The 18,481-nt window shown below is 44.1% G+C and overlaps 1 protein-coding gene and 1 non-coding gene across 8 annotated transcripts in view; one reads left to right on the top strand and one right to left on the bottom strand.

The window, feature by feature from the left end:
- The window catches only part of NME8 (NME/NM23 family member 8), a 40,514-nt gene that overhangs the window by 10,956 nt on the left and 11,077 nt on the right, over window positions 1-18,481 (bottom strand). Inside the window, exons 5-13 of one of the 7 annotated variants that reach the window (XM_038772476.1) lie at window positions 17,478-17,549; window positions 14,495-14,629; window positions 11,186-11,252; window positions 8,757-8,830; window positions 6,614-6,706; window positions 5,661-5,824; window positions 3,941-4,125; window positions 2,321-2,465; window positions 55-162 (exon numbers count right to left, since the gene is read on the bottom strand). In XM_038772476.1, the coding sequence (XP_038628404.1) occupies window positions 55-162; window positions 2,321-2,465; window positions 3,941-4,125; window positions 5,661-5,824; window positions 6,614-6,706; window positions 8,757-8,830; window positions 11,186-11,252; window positions 14,495-14,629; window positions 17,478-17,549 (1,043 nt within the window). The remainder of the gene's footprint in view (window positions 1-54; window positions 163-2,320; window positions 2,466-3,940; window positions 4,126-5,660; window positions 5,825-6,613; window positions 6,707-8,756; window positions 8,831-11,185; window positions 11,253-14,494; window positions 14,630-17,477; window positions 17,550-18,481) is intronic. The other 6 variants (XM_038772485.1, XM_038772495.1, XM_038772505.1 and 3 more) reach the window with 6 other exon arrangements.
- On the top strand, window positions 10,546-10,683 carry LOC119925091. Its single transcript, XR_005449760.1, has one exon. It is a non-coding gene; the product is annotated as a small nucleolar RNA SNORA7 (small nucleolar RNA).

The following is an 18,481-nucleotide window of genomic DNA, read 5'->3' as shown; positions in this document are numbered from 1 at the left end:
ATGATTGAATGAATGAATGAAGGAGCTGTTGTGGGATGGGTGAATAAACTTTACCTTTCTGGCTTTTCCTCCTTGGCATTCTCCACCACTTTGGGGCCAAGTAAATCTCTCCAGCGCTGCACTGCATTTTCTCGCACTAAGGCGAGGGCAAGAGTGGGGCCACTGCAGAACAAAACCAGTTGAAATCAATCCATGGTATTTACTGAGCACTCACCATTTGCAAAGGACAGCGCTAAGCACTTGGGAAAGCACAATATAACAGAGTTGGTAGACACATTCCCTGCCCACAAGGAGCTTACAGTCTAAAGGAAGATGCAGACATTACCATAAAAGAAACAGCATGGCTTAGTGGAAAGAGCATGGGCTTGGAAGTCAGAGAGATGAGAGTTCTAATGCCGACTCCACAACCTGTCTGCTGTGTGACCTTGGGCAAGCCACCTAACTTCTCTGGGCTTCAGTTACCTCATCTGTAAAATGTAGAATAAGACTGTGAGCCCCACGTGGTACACCTGATTACTTTGCATCTTCCCCAGTGCTTAGAACAGTGTTTGACATATAGTAAGCTCTTAACAAATACCATTATTATTATTATTATTATTGAGTGTTTTGAGGACTTACTGTGTGCAGAGCACTGTACTAAGCACTTGGAAGAGTCCTCTAGGCTGTAAGCTTGTTGAGGGCAGGGAACATGTCTACCAACTCTGTTGTACTCTCTCAATTGCTTGGTACAGTGCTCTGCACACAGTAAGTCCTCAAAAAACACAATTGCTGATGACAGAATACAATAGAGTTGGTAGACAACATCCCTGCTTATAGGAGCTTTCATATATTATTATTATTATTATTATTATTATTATTATTATTATTTAGATATTTCAGAGGAGACATATTAAATCAAAGAAAGAGGAAATGACAGAGTGTCAGGTTAACGTATATAAATGCTGTGGGGCTGAGGGTAGGGTAACTATCAAGCGGCTGAAGGGTGTGTCTTTCTTAGGTCACAGAAGGGATTTATCTCTAGACACATGGACTCAACCATGACATAGCTCTTCCTTTCTTTCTGGTTCAACCAGGATCAATCAGTTAATCAATGACATTTATTGAGTGCTCACTGTGTGCAGAGCATTGTAGTATGTGCTTGGGAAAGTACAATATAACAGAGTTGGAAGTCACGTTCCCAGCCCACAATGAGCTTACTGTCTACATGGGGAGATAGGCATGAAAATCAATTACAGATAGGGGAAATGGTAGAGTATAAGAAATTTCACCTAAGTGTTGTGGGGCTGGGGTGAGGTAACAAAGTGATAACGAGGTACATGGCAAGTGCATAGACAACATAGAAGGGAGGGCAGAAAGATTCAGTCAGACAGTTGTAATTATTGAGAGCACTGTGCTACGGACTTGGGAGGGGACAATAGAACAACATAACAGGCACATTCCCTGCCCACAACAAGCTTACCGTCTAGAGAGAAATGAGGGTTTAGTTGGGAAAGGCCTCTTGGGAGGAGATAGGATATTAGGAGGGTTTTGAAAGGGGGTGATCTGTCAGATATGAAGGGGGAGGAAGTTAACTGAGGGAAGACGTGGACAAGGGGCCGGGGGCAGTATAGATGTCAAGGTACCGAGAGCAGAATGATGTTAAGGGAGTGTAGTGTATGGTTTGAGTCTTAATAGCGAGGTAAGACGGAGAGTGGATAGAGTGCCTTAAAGTCGACGATGAAGAGTTTCTGTTTGATGCAGAGGTAGATGGGCAACCCCTGGAGGCTCTTGAGGAGAGAGGATCAACCCCAAGAAGACTTCATTCAATAGCATTTATTGAGTGCTTACTGTGTGCAAAGCACCGTACTAAAGGTACATTATAACAATAAGCAGACTACATTCCCTGCCCACATGAGCTGACAGTCTACAATCCTGACAGCTTACAGTCCTGGCAGGCTGACTTCGACTTGGATTCAATCATTCATATTTATTGAGAACCTGCTGTGTGCAGAGCACTGTACTGAGGGCTTGGGAGAGCACAATATATCAGCATTGAAGACATGTTCCGTGCCCACAAGAAGCTTACCATCTAGGGGGACTCATGGCCAAAAGGTGATCACTGAGTGGGCTGGGTTGTACTTTTTCATTCAGCGGTATTTATTGAGTGTTTACTGTGTGCAGAGCACTGTACACAGAACTTGGGAGAGTACGCTACAATGATAAACAGACACATTCCCTGCCCACAATGATCTTCCAGTCTTGTGCTGACAGTCACCTCTCTGGCCTCTCTTGGGGGGCTCTGTGTCCTCCACCAGCTCTGCGGGGACCCTTAAGGTGATACCTAGTCATGTGTTCCAGAAGAACCGGGAAGAAATCCTCATTCTCGTGTTCCTTGTAAAAGCTGTGAGCTTGCTCTTTGGTCAGGACTATCTCTTTTTCCATTGCTATGGTAAAGCCGTCCTCTCGGATCCGTCTCAGAACAGAATCTGCATGGAAGCAAGAGGATGAGCGGGGCTGCAGTGGCAGTGGTAGGGGTTCATTTGTTTTACGATATTGGTTAAGGGCTTACTATATGCCACACACCATTATCGATCCTGGGCTAGGTACAATTTAATTAGGTTAGACACAGTTCCTTTCCCACATGGGGCTCACAGCCTACATAGGAGGGAAAACAGGTAATCCTCACTTCACAGTTGAGGAAATTGAGAAGTGACTTGCCCAAGGTCGCACAGCAGACAAGTAGAGGAGGTGGGATTAGAACCCAGGTCCTCTGACTTCCAGGTCTGTGCTCTATCCACTAGACCATGCTGCTTCTAGTAGTAGACATTATTAATAGTCTACTGTTAGTAGACACGATCCCTGCTCTCAAGGAACTTATGATTTAGTGGGGAGTTGATGATCTGGTTTACCATGGGAAATGCAGTTGTTCATTCATTCATTCATATTTATTGAGTGCTTACTGTGTGCACAGCACCACTCTAAGCACTTGGGAGAGTACAATACAACAATAAAGACACATTCCCTGCCCACAATGAGCTTAGAGTCTAGAGTGGTGGGAGAGAGACATTAATATAAAAAAAAATTACAGATATGTACATAAGTACTGTGGGGCTGGAAGGCAGGGATGAACAAAGGGAGCAAGTCAGGATGACACAGAAGGGACTGGGAGAAGAGGAAAGTGGGGCTTAGTCAAGGAAGGCCTCTTGGAGGAGATGTGCCTTCAATAAGGCTTTGAAGTGGGGGAGAGAAATTGTCAGTTAGATATGAGGAGGGAGGGTGAGCCAGACCAGAGGCAGGATGTGGGCAAGGGGTTGGCAGAGAGATAGATGAGACAGAGGTAGAGTGAGAAGGTGCCAAATAGAGGAGCAAAGTGTGTGGGCTGGGTAGTAGTAGAAGACTACCCAGTTGAGGTTTCAGGGAGTATGGTGGTAGACTGCTTTAAAGTCAATGGTGAGGAGTTTTTGTGTGATGTGGAGGTGGATGGGCAACCACTGGATTTTTTTGAAGAGTGGGGAAATGGTTATGCGATATACTCAAAGCCACAGGCCCTTCGCCCTCTGTATCCCACCAGCCTTTGCACTACCCATCCATGGTGTCCCTCCCAGTGGGGGCTATCAGGAAACTAAGCTCAGGGTTTTTTGTTTGTTTGTTTTTTTGTTTTAATGGCTTTTGTTCAGCATTGTTCTAAGTGCTGGGGTAGATACAAGCTAATTATGTTGGACACGGCCCATGTCCCACGTGGGGCTCCCCATTTAATCCAATTTTACAGATGGGGAGGCCGAGGCCCAGAGAAGTGAAGTGACTTGCCCTAAGGTCATACAGCAGACAACTGGCGGAGTCGGGATTAGAACTCAGGTCCTTCAGACTCCCAGGTCCATGCTCTCTCCACTAGGCCCCCTGGCTTCCTCTGGGTCTTAAGGTTAGTGAGAGAACCCTGCCTACCTTAAGTAGAGTAGCTCACCTCTTCTTTTCTTTAGGAGATCAGGACGGATCAAGGCTAGCGTCTTCTCCACCTTTAGCCCTGTCTTCTTGGCTTTAGAGAATTCCGGGAAAAAGAAAGCCAACTGCCTGCTGGCATTCTCCACGCTGTCTTCGATGTCACACAGCGTGGCCATCTGCTGCGAGGCTAAAGCCTCCTGCAAGCTGCTTGAACCCAAAGGATAAGTGAAGATTTAGAGAGGCCATAGACGAAACCTCATCAATGCATGAGTTCTCCGAAGATTAATCAAATTCTTAGTGATTCCTTCTCATTTCCACTGAGTAAAGTGGAGAAGCAGGATGGCCTAACGGAAAGCGCATAGGGCAGCATCGAGACCCAGGTTCTAGACTGGCTTTTGCCCCTTGCCTGCTGTGTGACCTTGGGCAAGTCATTTAACTTCTCTGTGCCTCAGTTTCCTCATCCAGAAAACGGAAATTAAATACCTGATCTCCGGGCAGTTGAGTGAATTATGGACTGGTGTGGGGAGAGATCGGAGACAGCAAGCGCAGTAAGGAGGCTGATGCAGCAGACAAAGTGGAATAATCAGTGTTTGGATCAGCATAGTAGTAGATTAGGTGGAGACGAAAGGGTAGATTTTAGCAATGTTGTGAAAGTACTCAACTGATCAATCAGTGGTATTTATTGAGTACTTACTCTGTGCAGAGCACTGTACTAAGCGGTTGGGAGAGAAGCAGCATGGCACAGTAAATAGAGCAAGGGCCTGGGAGTCAGAAGGGCATGGGTTTCTAATCCCAGCTCCACCACTTGTCTGCTGGGTGACCTTAGGCAAGTCACTTCACTTCTCTGGGCTTCAGTTCCCTCATCTGTACAATGGGGATTGAGACTGTGGGCCCCACGTGGGACAGTGACTGTGTCCAACCCAATTTCCTTGTATCAACCCCACCGCTTACTAGAGTGCTTGGCACATAGTAAACACTTACTGAATACCACAATCATCATCATCATTACAACAGAATTAGCAGGCACATTTTCTGCCCATAACAAGCTTACAGTCTAGAGGGGGAAACAGACATCAATATAAATAAATAATGTGTAATATATAATTTAAAGGTATGTACATAGGTGCCATGGGGTTGGGATATAAGGGGTCTGACCTGAACAGGATTTGGTGACAGACTGAATTTGTGGGTTGAATGAGAGAGATGAGTCGAGAATAATGCCAAGGTTATAGGCTTGTGAGAAAGGAAGGACAGTGGTACTGTCTACAGTGATGGGAAAGACAGGGAAAGGATAGTGTTTGGGTAGAAAGATAAAGACTTCTGTTTTGGACAGCTTTCTACTATCATAAGCCTGATAAAATAACAATGATGGTTCTAACCCCAGCTCTACCACACGTCTGCTGTATGACATCTGTAAAATGGGGATGAGTGTGAGCCCCAGGTGGGACAGGGACTGTGTCCAACCTGATTAGCTTTTATCTATCCCAGAGTTTAGAACAGTGCTTGGTGCTTAACAAATATCATTATTATTATTGTTATTATCATCATTATGATTATTATTCTGTAATTGTAAGCTCCTTGTGGACAGGGATCACATCTACCAACTCTGTTGGATTGTACTTTCCCAAGCACTTTGTATAGTGCTCTGCACACGGGAGGTGCTCGATAAATACCCCTGATGGACTGATTGATTGGAATATGAAGGCCAAGAGGGGATATGCAATTTCACTGTCTTCCTCTACCTGGGTTCCTGACCATGGCCCTCCTGTTCACTCTCATTAGTTGGCTCGAAATCCATCAGTTCAGTCCAGTGGGGAATGTCGGTCGTTTCTCTTTTCCCCTGGGAAATGATCAGGATGTGGCTGGGGCCACTCAGCATAAACTTTACAAATTCTTCAAAGTCGGGCTAGGGAACAAAAACAGCTGTCTGAGAAAGGGTTTGATCCCTGTAGTCAAAATGGCGGCTTCTCGGCTGTCAAAGTGAAACAGATTCCAATGGAAAAAATGCAGATAAACTAATTATATTATTAATAATAATAATGGCATTTGTTAAGCTCTTACTATTTGCCATGCACTTTTCTAAAATCTGGGGTAGATACAAAGAAATCGGGGTGGACACAGTCCCTGTCTCACATGGAGCTCACAGTCTTAATCCCCAGAAGCAGTGTGGCTTAGTGGGATAGAGCATGGGCCTGGAGTCAGAAGGACCTGGGTTCTACTCCTGGCTCCTCCCTGTGTCTGCTGTGTAACCTTGGGCAAGTCACTTCAATTCTCTGGGCCTCAGCTACCTCATCTGTGAAATGGGGGATTAAGAGTGGAAGCCAATGTGGGACAGGGACTGTGTCCATCCTGATTAACTTGTACCTATCCCAAAGCTTAGAACAGTACTTGGCACATAGTAAGCACTTAGCAAGTACCATTATCATCAACAAGTACCATTATTATCATCATTTTTTCAGATGAAGTAACTGAGGCCCAGAGAAGTAAAGTGACTTGTCCAAGGTCCCATAGCAGATAAGTGGCAGAGCTAGGATTAGAACCCAGGCCCTTCTGACTCCCTCTACCCACTGGGTCACACTGCTAAACTCACAGAAGCACCCTTTTTTTATTTCTCATTCTCCGTTTGTCTAAATGTCAAGCTGAAGTGGACCTGGTGGTAGTTAATATGCACCTCACCTTTCTCAGGCCTTCTTACCTGTTCCGCTTTCCGATTATAAAAGTCTCGAACTTGTTCCTCGCTGAGTGTCCGCTCAGCCTCTGCGGCTATGACGAAGCCCGCCTTTTTGATCTTCAATTGCCGATAGGTGTCCCGATCCGGATGCATTTTGAGATAAAGCAGCAGAATTAGCTTCATCTCAATCAATCAATGGTATCTTTTGAGCGTTTATCACGTTCAGAGCACTGTGCTAAGTGCCTGGGAGAGTGAAATACAGTACGGTTGGTAGACACAATCCCTGCCCACAGTGAGCTTTAGTCTTCAGAGGGATGGTATTTGTTAAGCACTTACTATGTGCCAGGCACTGTACTAAGCGCTGGGGTGGATGCAAGCAGATCGAGTAATAGTAATAATAATAATAATGGCATTTATTAAGTGCTTACTATGTGCAAAGCACTGTTCTAAGTGCTGGGGAGGATACAAGGTGATCAGGTTGCCCATGTGGGGCTCACAGTCTTAATCCCCATTTTACAGATGAGGTAACTGAGGCACAGAGAAGTTAAGTGACTTGCCCAAAGTCACACAGGTGACAATTGGAGAAGCCAGGATTTGAACCCAAGACCTCCGACTCCAAAGCCCATGCTCTTTCCACCAAGCCAGGCTGCTTACTCTTGCCTACTCTTGAGGAGTACACAGTCCCTGTCCCATGTGGGGCTCACAATCTCAACCCCCATTTTACAGATGGGTGAGGCAAAGAGAAGTGAAGTGACTTGCCCAAGGGCACACAGCAGACAAGTGAAGGAATAGGGATTAGAACCCATGACCTCTGACTCCAAGGCCCATGCTCTGTCCACCACACCATGATGCTTCTCTTCTTCGCCATGCTGCTTCCCTACTACATATTCTCGTACGCTTATACCTGCCCTGACAATTTTTTCCTTTGGGTCTGCCAGTTTTCCCTCTTAAGGGCAGAGACTGAGCACTTTGTTTCTTTTATTCTCTGTTGAGTGCTTAGTGAAGGGCTCTGTGTGCAGAGGCAGGGAAGATGAGCCAGGGGAACGAGATTGAAAACAGACAGGCAGGGCAAGTTGCAGGGAACTGGAGAAAGGGGATAGCATAGCTGGCAATGTTGAGGGGAGGAGGAAGGGCAGTTTGGGGGTTCAGGGGTATGGAGGGGCCAAGGAGGTCAGGAAATACCAGGAAGACTTGGGGGCCCATAGAAAAAAATGTGGCCTAGTGGATTTATATTAATGTGTGTCTCCCCCTCTAGACTGTCAGCTTGTTGTGGGCAGGGAACACGTCTATTAACTGTGTTGCATTGTTGCTCTCCCAAGTGCTTAGTACAGTACAGTCCTCTGCACACAGTAAACACCCAATAAATGCCACTGATCGATTGAAAGAGCATAGATGTGGAAATCAGAGAACCTGGATTCTAATCTTGGCTCCACCACTTGCTGCTGTATGACCTTGGGAACATCACTTCTCTGTTCTGAGAAACAATGTGACCCAGTGAAGAAAGCATGGGCCTAGAAGTCAGAAGGAACTGGGTTCTAATTCTACCATGCCAACTGCTTACTTTGTGACCTTGGGTAAGTCGCTTAACTTATCTGTGCTGCAGTTTCAACTGTAAAGTAGGAATACCTGCTCTCCTTCCTACTTAGACTGTAAGCCCCCTGTGGAACATGTTCTGTACACGACCTAATTAACCTTTCCCTAACACAGTGCTTAGAACAGTGTTTGATACATAGTAAGCGCTTAACAAATTGCATAAAATAAAATCAATTAATAAATAAAGTACCACATTATCCTCAACAGTAAAATGGGAATTAGATACCAGTTCTCACTCTCCTGGCTCCAAATTAATTGTACCCTGTCTACCTCATTGATTGTCACTTTTAATATTGGTCACAATTATTATAATTATTACAAGATTACTGTGGAGTCTGGGTTAGCTCTGATGGGCAGGAATCATGCCTGCTAATTTTGTTGTATTGTTCCTTCCCAAGCACTTAGTACAGGGCTCTGTACATAGTAAGCGTTTGACAAATATCATTGATTGATTGATTGATTGATCTGAGAGACAGTTGGAATGACTCTGTGTTGGTCAACACCAAGAAACAAATACAGGCCTCAATCACTTAGCAATTTCAACCAATCTTTCTTGAAGAAAAATGCTGTTTACCTTCTGTTTAACTTCTTCTACTCTTCCATCTGCCACAGCATCTGGTTTTATGATGGCAACAGTGTATTTGTCCTCTAGGAGAAGATCAATCAATTAATCAATAATTTATTGAGTGGTTACTATGTGCAGAGCACAGTACTAAGGGCTTGGGACAGTTGGGCATAGTGGATAAAGCACAGGAGTTAGAAGGTCATGGGTTCTAATCATGGCTCTGCCACTTGTCTGCTATGTGACCATGGGCAAATCACTTCACTTCTCTGGGCCTCAGTTACCTCATCTGTAAAATGGAAATTGAGACCGCGAACACTACCCCAGCGGTAGCCTTGCCTTGATTCTAAACCATTGCTCCCATAAAATACTTCACCACAGGTAGTTTTCAGGAACCAGTTATGTCTGTGTGTAGTATATAAGTGCTACTCATGGGGCAATATCAAACTTTTAGGTATTTCATTTTAATTCGGTTCATCTGAAGGAAATTAGTAGGTCTGGGATTCCTCTGCAAATGTGTAATTTAAGGTCGGACAGAGCAACTCATCTATACTGTTTCCTTGAGGATTTCACTACAGAATAGTTTACAATAAGTAAGGATGGAGGGCTTAGGTATCTGTGAACTCTGTTCTTTTGACAGTTGTGAATCCCAGGACCATCAATGTTCAAAGATTCTGCTATAACATAATGAGCCCCCTTCTTCCTCTCCCCCTCCTCCCCCTCCCCATCCCCCCAGCCTTACCTCCTTCCCCTCCCCACAACACCTGTATATATGTATATATGTTTGTACATATTTATTACTCTATTTATTTATTTATTCTATTTGTACATATTTATTTTATTTATTTTATTTCATTAATATGTTTTATTTTGTTCTCTGTCTCCCCCTTCTAGACTGTGAGCCCACTGTTGGGTAGGGATTGTCTCTATATGTTGCCAACTTGTACTTCCCAAGCACTTAGTATAGTGCTCTGCACACAGTAAGCACTCAATAAATACGATTGAATGAATGAATGAATGAGTGAACAGTACCTGGCACATAGTAAGCGCTTAACAAATACCATAATTATTATTATTGTTATGATACCGCAGAATGAGTAGACATGTTCCCTGCCCATAATGAGCTTACAGCCCTGAGATCAATCAATCAATCGTATTTATTAAGCGCTTACTGTGTGCAGAGCATTGTACTAAGCGCTTGGGAAGTACAAGTTGGCAACATATAGAGACGGTCCCTACCCAACAGTGGGCTCACTGTCTAGAAGGAGAAGACAGAAAACAAAACAAAACATATTAACAAAATAAAATAAATAGGATATGTACAAGTAAAATAAATGAATAAAGAAATAATAAGAAATAATAAAGAAATAATAATAATAATAATAAGCCCGGTGCGGGCCGGGCTGTAGAAGGAGAGGAGGGAGGTGAGGTAGGAGTCCTCCTATGTCCAACATGTCCAAGACTGAACTCCTTGTCTTCCCTCCCAAACCCTGCCCTCTCCCTGACTTTCCCATCTCCGCTGATGGCACCACCATCCTTCCCGTCTCACAAGCCCGCAGCCCTGGTGTCACCAGAGATCACATTTTCTTCTGTAGGTCTCCCAAGCACCAAGTGATCTGCATTTCCAAATATTATTATTATCGCTCTTATGATATCTTCAGACAAGTTTTCTTTTTCACCTGAAATCTAAACTACTAACAGCCAATGAATAGCGGAAGAGGGAAGCATTTTTTAAAATGGTATTTGCTAAGCGCTTACTATGTGGCAGGCACTGGATTAAGTGGTAGGGTAGACGCAAGCTCCCCTCTCAGGGTCATACCTGGAGAGTTTCCAGTACTCTACCAGTCTCGGCTATGGGAGGGAGAGTCAAGCAGAGGCCTACCCATTCCATTCCTAGTTTGGCCAGTGGCTAGCAAGTAGAAGGCAATCTGCTATCAGTCAAAACTCCCCTGTGCTTGGCAGCAGTGGCATGAGAGAATTTTGAGGGCAAATACTTGAGTTGACTGTGTGGAAGGAGCCAATGGTAAACCACTTCCATACTTTTACCAAGAAAACCCTATAGATCCACTACCAGAATGACTGCAGATGGATGGAGGTGGGGCATTCTGGAAGAAATGTGTCTATGGCATCCCTATGGGTCAGACATGAATTGATGGCATAAGACCACAGATGCAAGCTAATCAGGTTGAACACAGACTATGTCCCCAATCAGTCTCACAGTCTCAATCCCCATTTTACAGATGAGGTAACTGAGGCACAGAGAGGTTAAGCGACTTGCCCAAGATCGCGCATGGCAGAACAGGGATTAGAACCCTGGTCCTCTGATTCACAGGCCTCAACTCTTTCCACTAGGCCATGCTACTTCTCCATATCAATTGAACCATTACAGATTAACATGGTTGCTTCTTTTTTATATTAAAAAAAAAGTAATTATTACTTGCCCAAAGACTCCCTTGATTCAGCACAAGCATTAGAGTCCTTCATTTCCATGAAGACTAGCTCTTGCAGCTATGGAATAGTAAATGCGAGCATTGTTAGTAATATTCTAAACCTATCCCCAAACCAAGATCCTAGTTTGTTTCAAATTGGGGTGAAAATCTTCCTTTCCAATGGTCAATCCACTAAAACCATTACTCTCTTGTTCTTTGTGACTGTTCATATGGTCCTTGTTTCAGGCAAGCAACTCACTTGATATTTGCAAGTTGATTATCAAGTGAAACTTGAAAATGTCGTGTAAACTAGAATTGGAAATGGCTTTTTAAAATGCTTAGGAGCTTACTGTGCACCAGGCACTGTATTAAGCACTGGAATCAATACAATAATAATAATGATAGTATTTGTTAAGCGCTTACTATGTGCCAAACACTGTTCTAAGCACTGGGGGAGACAGAAGGTAATTAGGTTGTCCCACATGGGGCTCACAGTCTTAATACCCATTTTACAGATGAGGTAACAGAGGCCCAGAGAAGTGAAGTTATTTGTACAAGGTCACACAGTTGACAAGTGGTGGAGTCATAATTAGAACCCAGGTCCTTCTGCCTCCCAGGTCCATGCTCTATCCACTAGGCCAAGCTGCTTCTCGACTTGGTTTTTTTTTTGAATAATAAATTAGCCAAACGTGATTCCCCGATGTTACATTCCTAACTCATGCAAAAGGCTCTTTTTCAGACAATATAATGAATATTTGAAATGAGTTTAAGAGAGGTTGGCCAAAAGGCGTTCCCAAAGACCCAAGATGAGGTCATGGCCCTTTATCTTCTGCTTTCAATTCTTTCAGCAACAATTGGGAAGCCAAACCCTGCTTATCTTCCCTCTGGCCACTCTTCCTTTGTCTCTCAGTTTGCCTTTGTTTGGGAAAGTCACAGAGCCTATTTATCATTCTCCATTCCACAGAGATTGTCTGTATGAACTTTCAAGGCTCATGCAACAGCCTTCTTCCACTTAGCCTCACAGGGTTGGCATCCCCAACAGGTATTTAGCCGGGGTCCTGCCAGAAGATAGTAGTTCCTAAGCAAATCTGACAGATCTGTCCCTGTTCAAAGCCTGAGAATGAAGGAGGGTGAAGGAAACCAGCCATTTACATGGGACAATAATAATGATGATAATAACTGTGGTATTTGGTAAGCGCCAACTATGTCCCAAGCACTATTCTGAGTGCTGGAGTAGACACGAGTCAGAGGATCTGAGTTCTAATATCACTCTGCCACTTGTCTGCTGTGTGACCTTGGACAAGTCATTTCACTTCACTTCTCTGTACCTCAGGTACCTCATTTGAAATATGAGGATTAAAACCGTGACCCCCCACGTGGGTCAGGGACTGTGTCCAAACCAATTTGCTAGTGTCCGCCCCAGCACATTGTAAAGTACCTAGCACTTGGTAAAGTGCTCTCCTCCTCCCCATCCCCCTGCCTTACCTCCTTCCCCTCCCCACAGCACCTGTATATATGTTTGTGCAGATTTATTACTCTATTTATTTTACTTGTACATATTTACTATTCTATTTATTTTATTAATGATGTGTATTTAGCTTTAATTCTATTTGTTCTGACTTGACACCTGTCCACATGTTTTGTTTTTGTTGCCTGTCTCCCCCTTCTAGACTGTGAGCCCATTGTTGGGTAGGGCCCGTCTCTATAATGTTGCCAACTTGTACTTCCCGAGCGCTTAGTACAGTGCTCTGCACACAGTAAGCGCTCAATAAATATGATTGAATGAATTAATATGATTGAATGAATAAAGTACCTAGCATATTGTAAGCATTTAAGAAATACGAGAAGCAGCATGGTGTAATGGATAGAGCATGGGCCTGTGAGACAGAAGTTCATAGTTTCTAATCCCAGCTCTGCCACTTGTCTGCTGTGTGATCTTAATAATAATAATGATAATAATGGTATTTCTTAAGAGTTTCTTAAGAAACTCCTCACCCTGGGCTTCAAGGCTCTCCATCACCTCGCCCCCTCCTACCTCACCTCCCTTCTCTCCTTCTACTGCCCAGCCCACACCCTCCGCTCCTCCACCACTAATCTCCTCACTGTACCTCGCTCTCGCCTGTCCCGCCCTCGACCCCCGGCCCACGTCATCCCCCGGGCCTGGAATGCCCTCCCTCTGCCCATCCGCCAAGCTAGCTCTCTTCCTCCCTTCAAGGCCCTGCTGAGAGCTCACCTCCTCCAGGAGGCCTTCCCAGACTGAGCCCCTTCTTTCCTCTCCCCCTCGTCCCCCTCTCCATCCCCCCGTCTTACCTCCTTCCCTTCCCCACAGCACCTGTATATATGTATATATGGTTGTACATATTTATTACTCTATTTATTTATTTATTTATTTATTTATTTTACTTGTACATTTCTATCCTACTTATTTTATTTTGTTGGTATGTTTGGTTCTGTTCTCTGTCTCCCCCTTTTAGACTGTGAGCCCACTGTTGGGTAGGGACTGTCTCTATGTGATGCCAATTTGTACTTCCCAAGCGCTTAGTACAGTGCTGTGCACATAGTAAGCGCTCAATAAATACGATTGATTGATTGATTGATTGATTGTTTACTATGTGCCAAGCAAGTGCTGGGGTAGATATCAGGTAATCAGGTTGTCCCATGTGACGCTCACAGTTTTAATTCCCATTTTACAGATGAGGGAACTGAGGCACAGAGAATTTAAGTGGCTTGCCCAGGCTCACACAGCAGACAAGTGGCAGAGCCTGGATTAGAACTCATGTCCTCTGACTCCCAATGCATTGGTCTTTCCCTTAAGCCACACTTCTCTTAGGCAAGTCACTTCATCTCACTGGATCTCAGTTACCTCATCTGTAAAATGGGGATTGAGACTGTGAGCCCCAAATGGGACAGGAACTGTTGGCCATCCCAATTTGCTGGTATCCACCCCAGTGGTTAGTACAGTGGCTGGCACATAGTAAGGGCTTAACAAATACCATAATTATTATACAAGCTAATCAGGTCCCACAAGGGGATCACATTTTAAATAATATTTTAAATTACATCACATTTTAAGGAAGCACGGGCATTGAATCACCATTTTGCCGATGAGAGAACTGAGGCACAGGGAAGTGAAATGACCGGCCCAAGGTCATACAGAGACAAGTGGAAGAGCTGTGATTAGAACCCAGATCCTCTGATTTCTGGGCCTGGGCCCTTTCCACTAGACCACACTGCTAGGGAACTATCCGATCAATGTTAAAGGAGGAACACCCTCCAACCTGGTCTTGGTTTGAAAAAAAATAATTCTCTGTCCTAATTTACCTCAGGGCGAACCATTATCCCAGCTTCTATTTTTCTTTCATCTTCTATTATTTCAATTATTGTTTTATTTATAAGTGGCGCATTAGCTCCTCTGACCATGGATATAATCTTGCCATTCTGAAAGGAAAAGTTGCCCTTTAAACAATAGTTTGGGGATTAGTTGCTTAATTTTGTACATTTAACTCAAAAGTAGTATTAATAGTATCTAAGCACTTACTGACTGTAAGCTCACTATAGGCAGGGAACATGTCTACCATCTCTGTTCTATTGTACTTAGAACCATGCTCTGCACACAGTAAGCCCTCAGTAAATATAATTGATTTATTTTGTGAAGAGTACTGTTCTAAGCACTGGGCAAAAATACATAGTTGAGAATTAGATTCAGTCTCAGGCTAAGAAGGGGCCCAAGACTGTGAGCCCATTAGGTAGGGATTGTCTCTATTAGTCGGCGAATTGTACTTTCCAAGCACTTAGTACAGTGCTCTGCACAGAGTAAGTGCTCAATAAATACATTTGATTTTAAAAGCCAAAATTTGGTGAATTTAAGACTCATACACTCAAGATGCATAAATATGTCACCATCCAAAAGCAGATTCTCCTCAGTGTTGATGCTTCTTTATTTTGTCTCAAAGCAGCATGGACTAGTGGATAGACCTCAGGCCCGGAATTCAGAAGGACCTGGATTCTAATCCCGGCTCCGCCACTCGTCTGTTGTGTGATCCTATCTACTAACTCTATTGAACTCTCCACATTAATCCATCAATGGTATTTATTGAGTGCTTACCTGTGTGCAGAGACCTGTACTAAGCGCTTGGCAGAGTACACCATAGCAGAGTTGTTGAATGAATGAATAAGGAACTTCTAGTCCACTCCAAAGTGCTTAGTACAGTGCTCTGCACAGAGTAAGTGCTCAGTTGAAACTCTAGATTGGCTGACTGATAGACTCTGGATGATTTTGCCACATGTGATTTTGAATGTTAGGTAATGAAGGAAAATCTCCCTTCCTGCCCCGAGGATCTAACTGTGACCAAATTCAGAGAAATGGAGCACTGAGTAGCATTCGCAACTGCCAGATAGTGCTGTGGTGATATGAATTCAAAACTCTGTGGTGGTGTGGTCAAAATCTAAATATTGGGGAACCCAGCCCCAAACAAATCCCAAATCATTACTGAGCTGAAAATGGCTAGCCACATTAAGCTGGTTAGTTAGGGGTTCATGAGCTGGTCTGCTACTGACACTGCCAATCACCTACACTGCAGAGTTGATTTTGAGCCAGGAAGAGTCATCATCTACATTAGGAAGAAAAGTTTTCCTCTGGTTCACCTCCTCGAGAAGCAGCATGGCCTAGTGGAAAGAGGCCTGGCCTGGGAGTCAGAGGACCTGGTCCTAATCCTGACTCTGCCACCTGTCTGCTGTGTGACCTTGGGCAAGTCACTAGCCTCCCTGTGCCTCAGTTTCCTCATCTGTATAAGGGGAATTCGATGCCTGTTCTCTTCAGATGGCAGGCTACATGTGGAACAGGGATTGTGTTGGACCTGACTGTCTTATTCATTCATTCATTCCTTCATTCAATCGTATTTATTGCACACTTACCATATACAGATGCTTAGTACTCAGTAAATGTTTAACAAATATAGCTATACACACACACACTCATTCATTCATTTAATTATATTTATTGAATGCTTACTGTGTGGCGAGCACTGTATTAAGCACTTGGGAGAGTACAATATAACAATAAGCAGACACATTTCCTGACCACAACAAGCTTAGTCTAGAGAGGAGGAGACACACATCGGTACAAATAAATAAATGACAGATATCACACATCAATACAAATAAATAAATGACAGATAAGGACATAAATGCTGTGGGGCTGGGAGGGGGGAAGAGCAGAGGGAGGAGGTCAGGGTGGCTCAGAAGGGAGTGGGAGATGAAGAAAAGTGGGGGCTTAGTCAAGGAAGATCTCTTGGAGGAGATATGCCTTCAATAAGGCTCTGAAGCAGAGGAGATCCATTGTCTGGCAGATATGAGGAGGGAGGGCATTCCAGGCCAGAAGTAGGATGTGGGTCAGCGGTTGGAGGTGAGACAGGTGAGATCAAGGTCCAGTGAGAAAGTTAACGTTAGAGGAGTGAAGTGTGCTGGCTGGGTTGTAGAAGGAGAGAAGCGAGGTGACGTAGAAGGAGAGAAGTGAGGTGATGTCGGAGGGGGCAAGGTGATGGACTGCTTTAAAGCCAATGGTGAGGAGTTTCTGTTTGATGCGGAGGTGGTTGGGCAACCACTGGAGATTTTTGAGGAGTGGGGTGATATGTCCTGAGCATTTTTATAGGAAAATGATCCGGGCAGCAGAGTGAAGTATGGACTGGAGTGGGGAGAGACAGGAGACCGGGAGGTCAGCAAGGAGGATGATGTAGTAATCCAGGCGGGATAGGATGAGTGATTGTATCAACACGGTAGCAGTTTGGATGGAGAGGAAAGGGCAGATTTTAGCGATGTTGTGAAGGTGGGAATGACAGGATTTAGCAATGGATTGAATATGTGGGATGAATGAAAGAGTCAAGGATAACACCAAGGTTCCAGACTTGTGAGACAGTAATGGGAAAGTCAGGGGGAGGACAGGGTTTGGGTGGGAATCTCAGGAGCTCTGTCTTGGACATGTTAAGTTTGAGGTGATGGGAGGACATACAAGCAACGATGTCTTGAAGGCAGGAAGAGAGACAAGACTGGAGAGAGGGAGAGAGATCAAGGGTATGCTCACACACATACAAAAGTCTTACTGGAAAAGCATTTTGGGAACTACCGTCATGAAAAGCAAGAGCTTCAAATACCAAATTGCCATTATGCTAACATAGTAGATGTAGTCAATGCTGAACAATGACCAAATGCCAATCAATTCTGGGGGTTCCCCAAGCTCTCTCTATTTTCCTTCTACTGGAAAATTGAACTGGGGAGCACAACAGGGAGTTGTGAAAGTGATACTTACAACACAAAACAGAAAAACGGGTTCGCATTTGTCTCTGAATGGCTGCAAAGTCAAAATGTTGTCAGCTTCGGCCTAAAATAAATGCAAACAAACCCATCATTTGATTAAGGTGAGAAATTAAGGAGCTCGATCTATTCATTTTTGTGCAAGTCAAAGTCAACCTGATGATTACTGTGTGATTTTCAGTACTAAGATACGATAATATTGATTGCAGTACTATACTGCACTAAACTAAGTGCTGAAGTAGATACAAACTAATCAGATCCCACCTGGGGCTCACATTCTAAGTAGGAGAAAGAACAACTATTGAACCCCCCATTTTGCAGATGAGGTAACTGAGGCACAGCGAAGTGAAGTGACTCACCCAAGGTCACACAACTGACAAGTAGCAGAGCCGGGATTAGAACGTAGGTCCTCTAACTCTTAGGCCTGTGTTATTTCCCCTAAGCCTCACTGCTTCCACAAGGCAACTTAACAAATTAGACTCCTCTATTCTAATAGGATCATAACAGTCCTTAAAATTCTGCACTTTCCTGGAAGTAGATTTCTATTTTGTTAGTATTTGTTAAGCACTTACTATGTGTCAGGCACTATTCTAAGTGCTGGGGTGGTTACAATCAAACCAAGTTGGACACAGTCCCTGTCCCATATGGGGCTTACACTCTTAATCCCCATTTTACAGATGAGGTAACAGAGGCCCAGAGAAGTTAAGTGACATGCCCAGGATCACACAGCAGACAAGTGGCAGAGCTAGGATTAGAACATGGGCCCTTCTGACTCCCTGGCCTGGGCTCTATCCACTAGACCACACTGCTTAGTGTATTTGGTTTATAAGGTTTATAAGATGACAGTGTCTTCTAAACCGCTGGGTGAAACCTGTCTCTCACCCAGCAATATTATAAAAGATTCAGCTTCATGATCATTTCCATCTGCAAACTCTATATGCTCTAGACAAGGTGGAAGTCAAGAAGGCTGCCATTCTGACTGTAAACCATCCTGCTTCT

Source organism: Tachyglossus aculeatus, chromosome 2 (assembly GCF_015852505.1).
Source record: "Tachyglossus aculeatus isolate mTacAcu1 chromosome 2, mTacAcu1.pri, whole genome shotgun sequence".
Taxonomy (NCBI): Eukaryota; Metazoa; Chordata; class Mammalia; order Monotremata; family Tachyglossidae; genus Tachyglossus; species Tachyglossus aculeatus.
The sequence above is the reverse complement of the archived record's forward strand: the minus strand, read 5'-3'. Positions and strand labels throughout refer to the sequence as shown.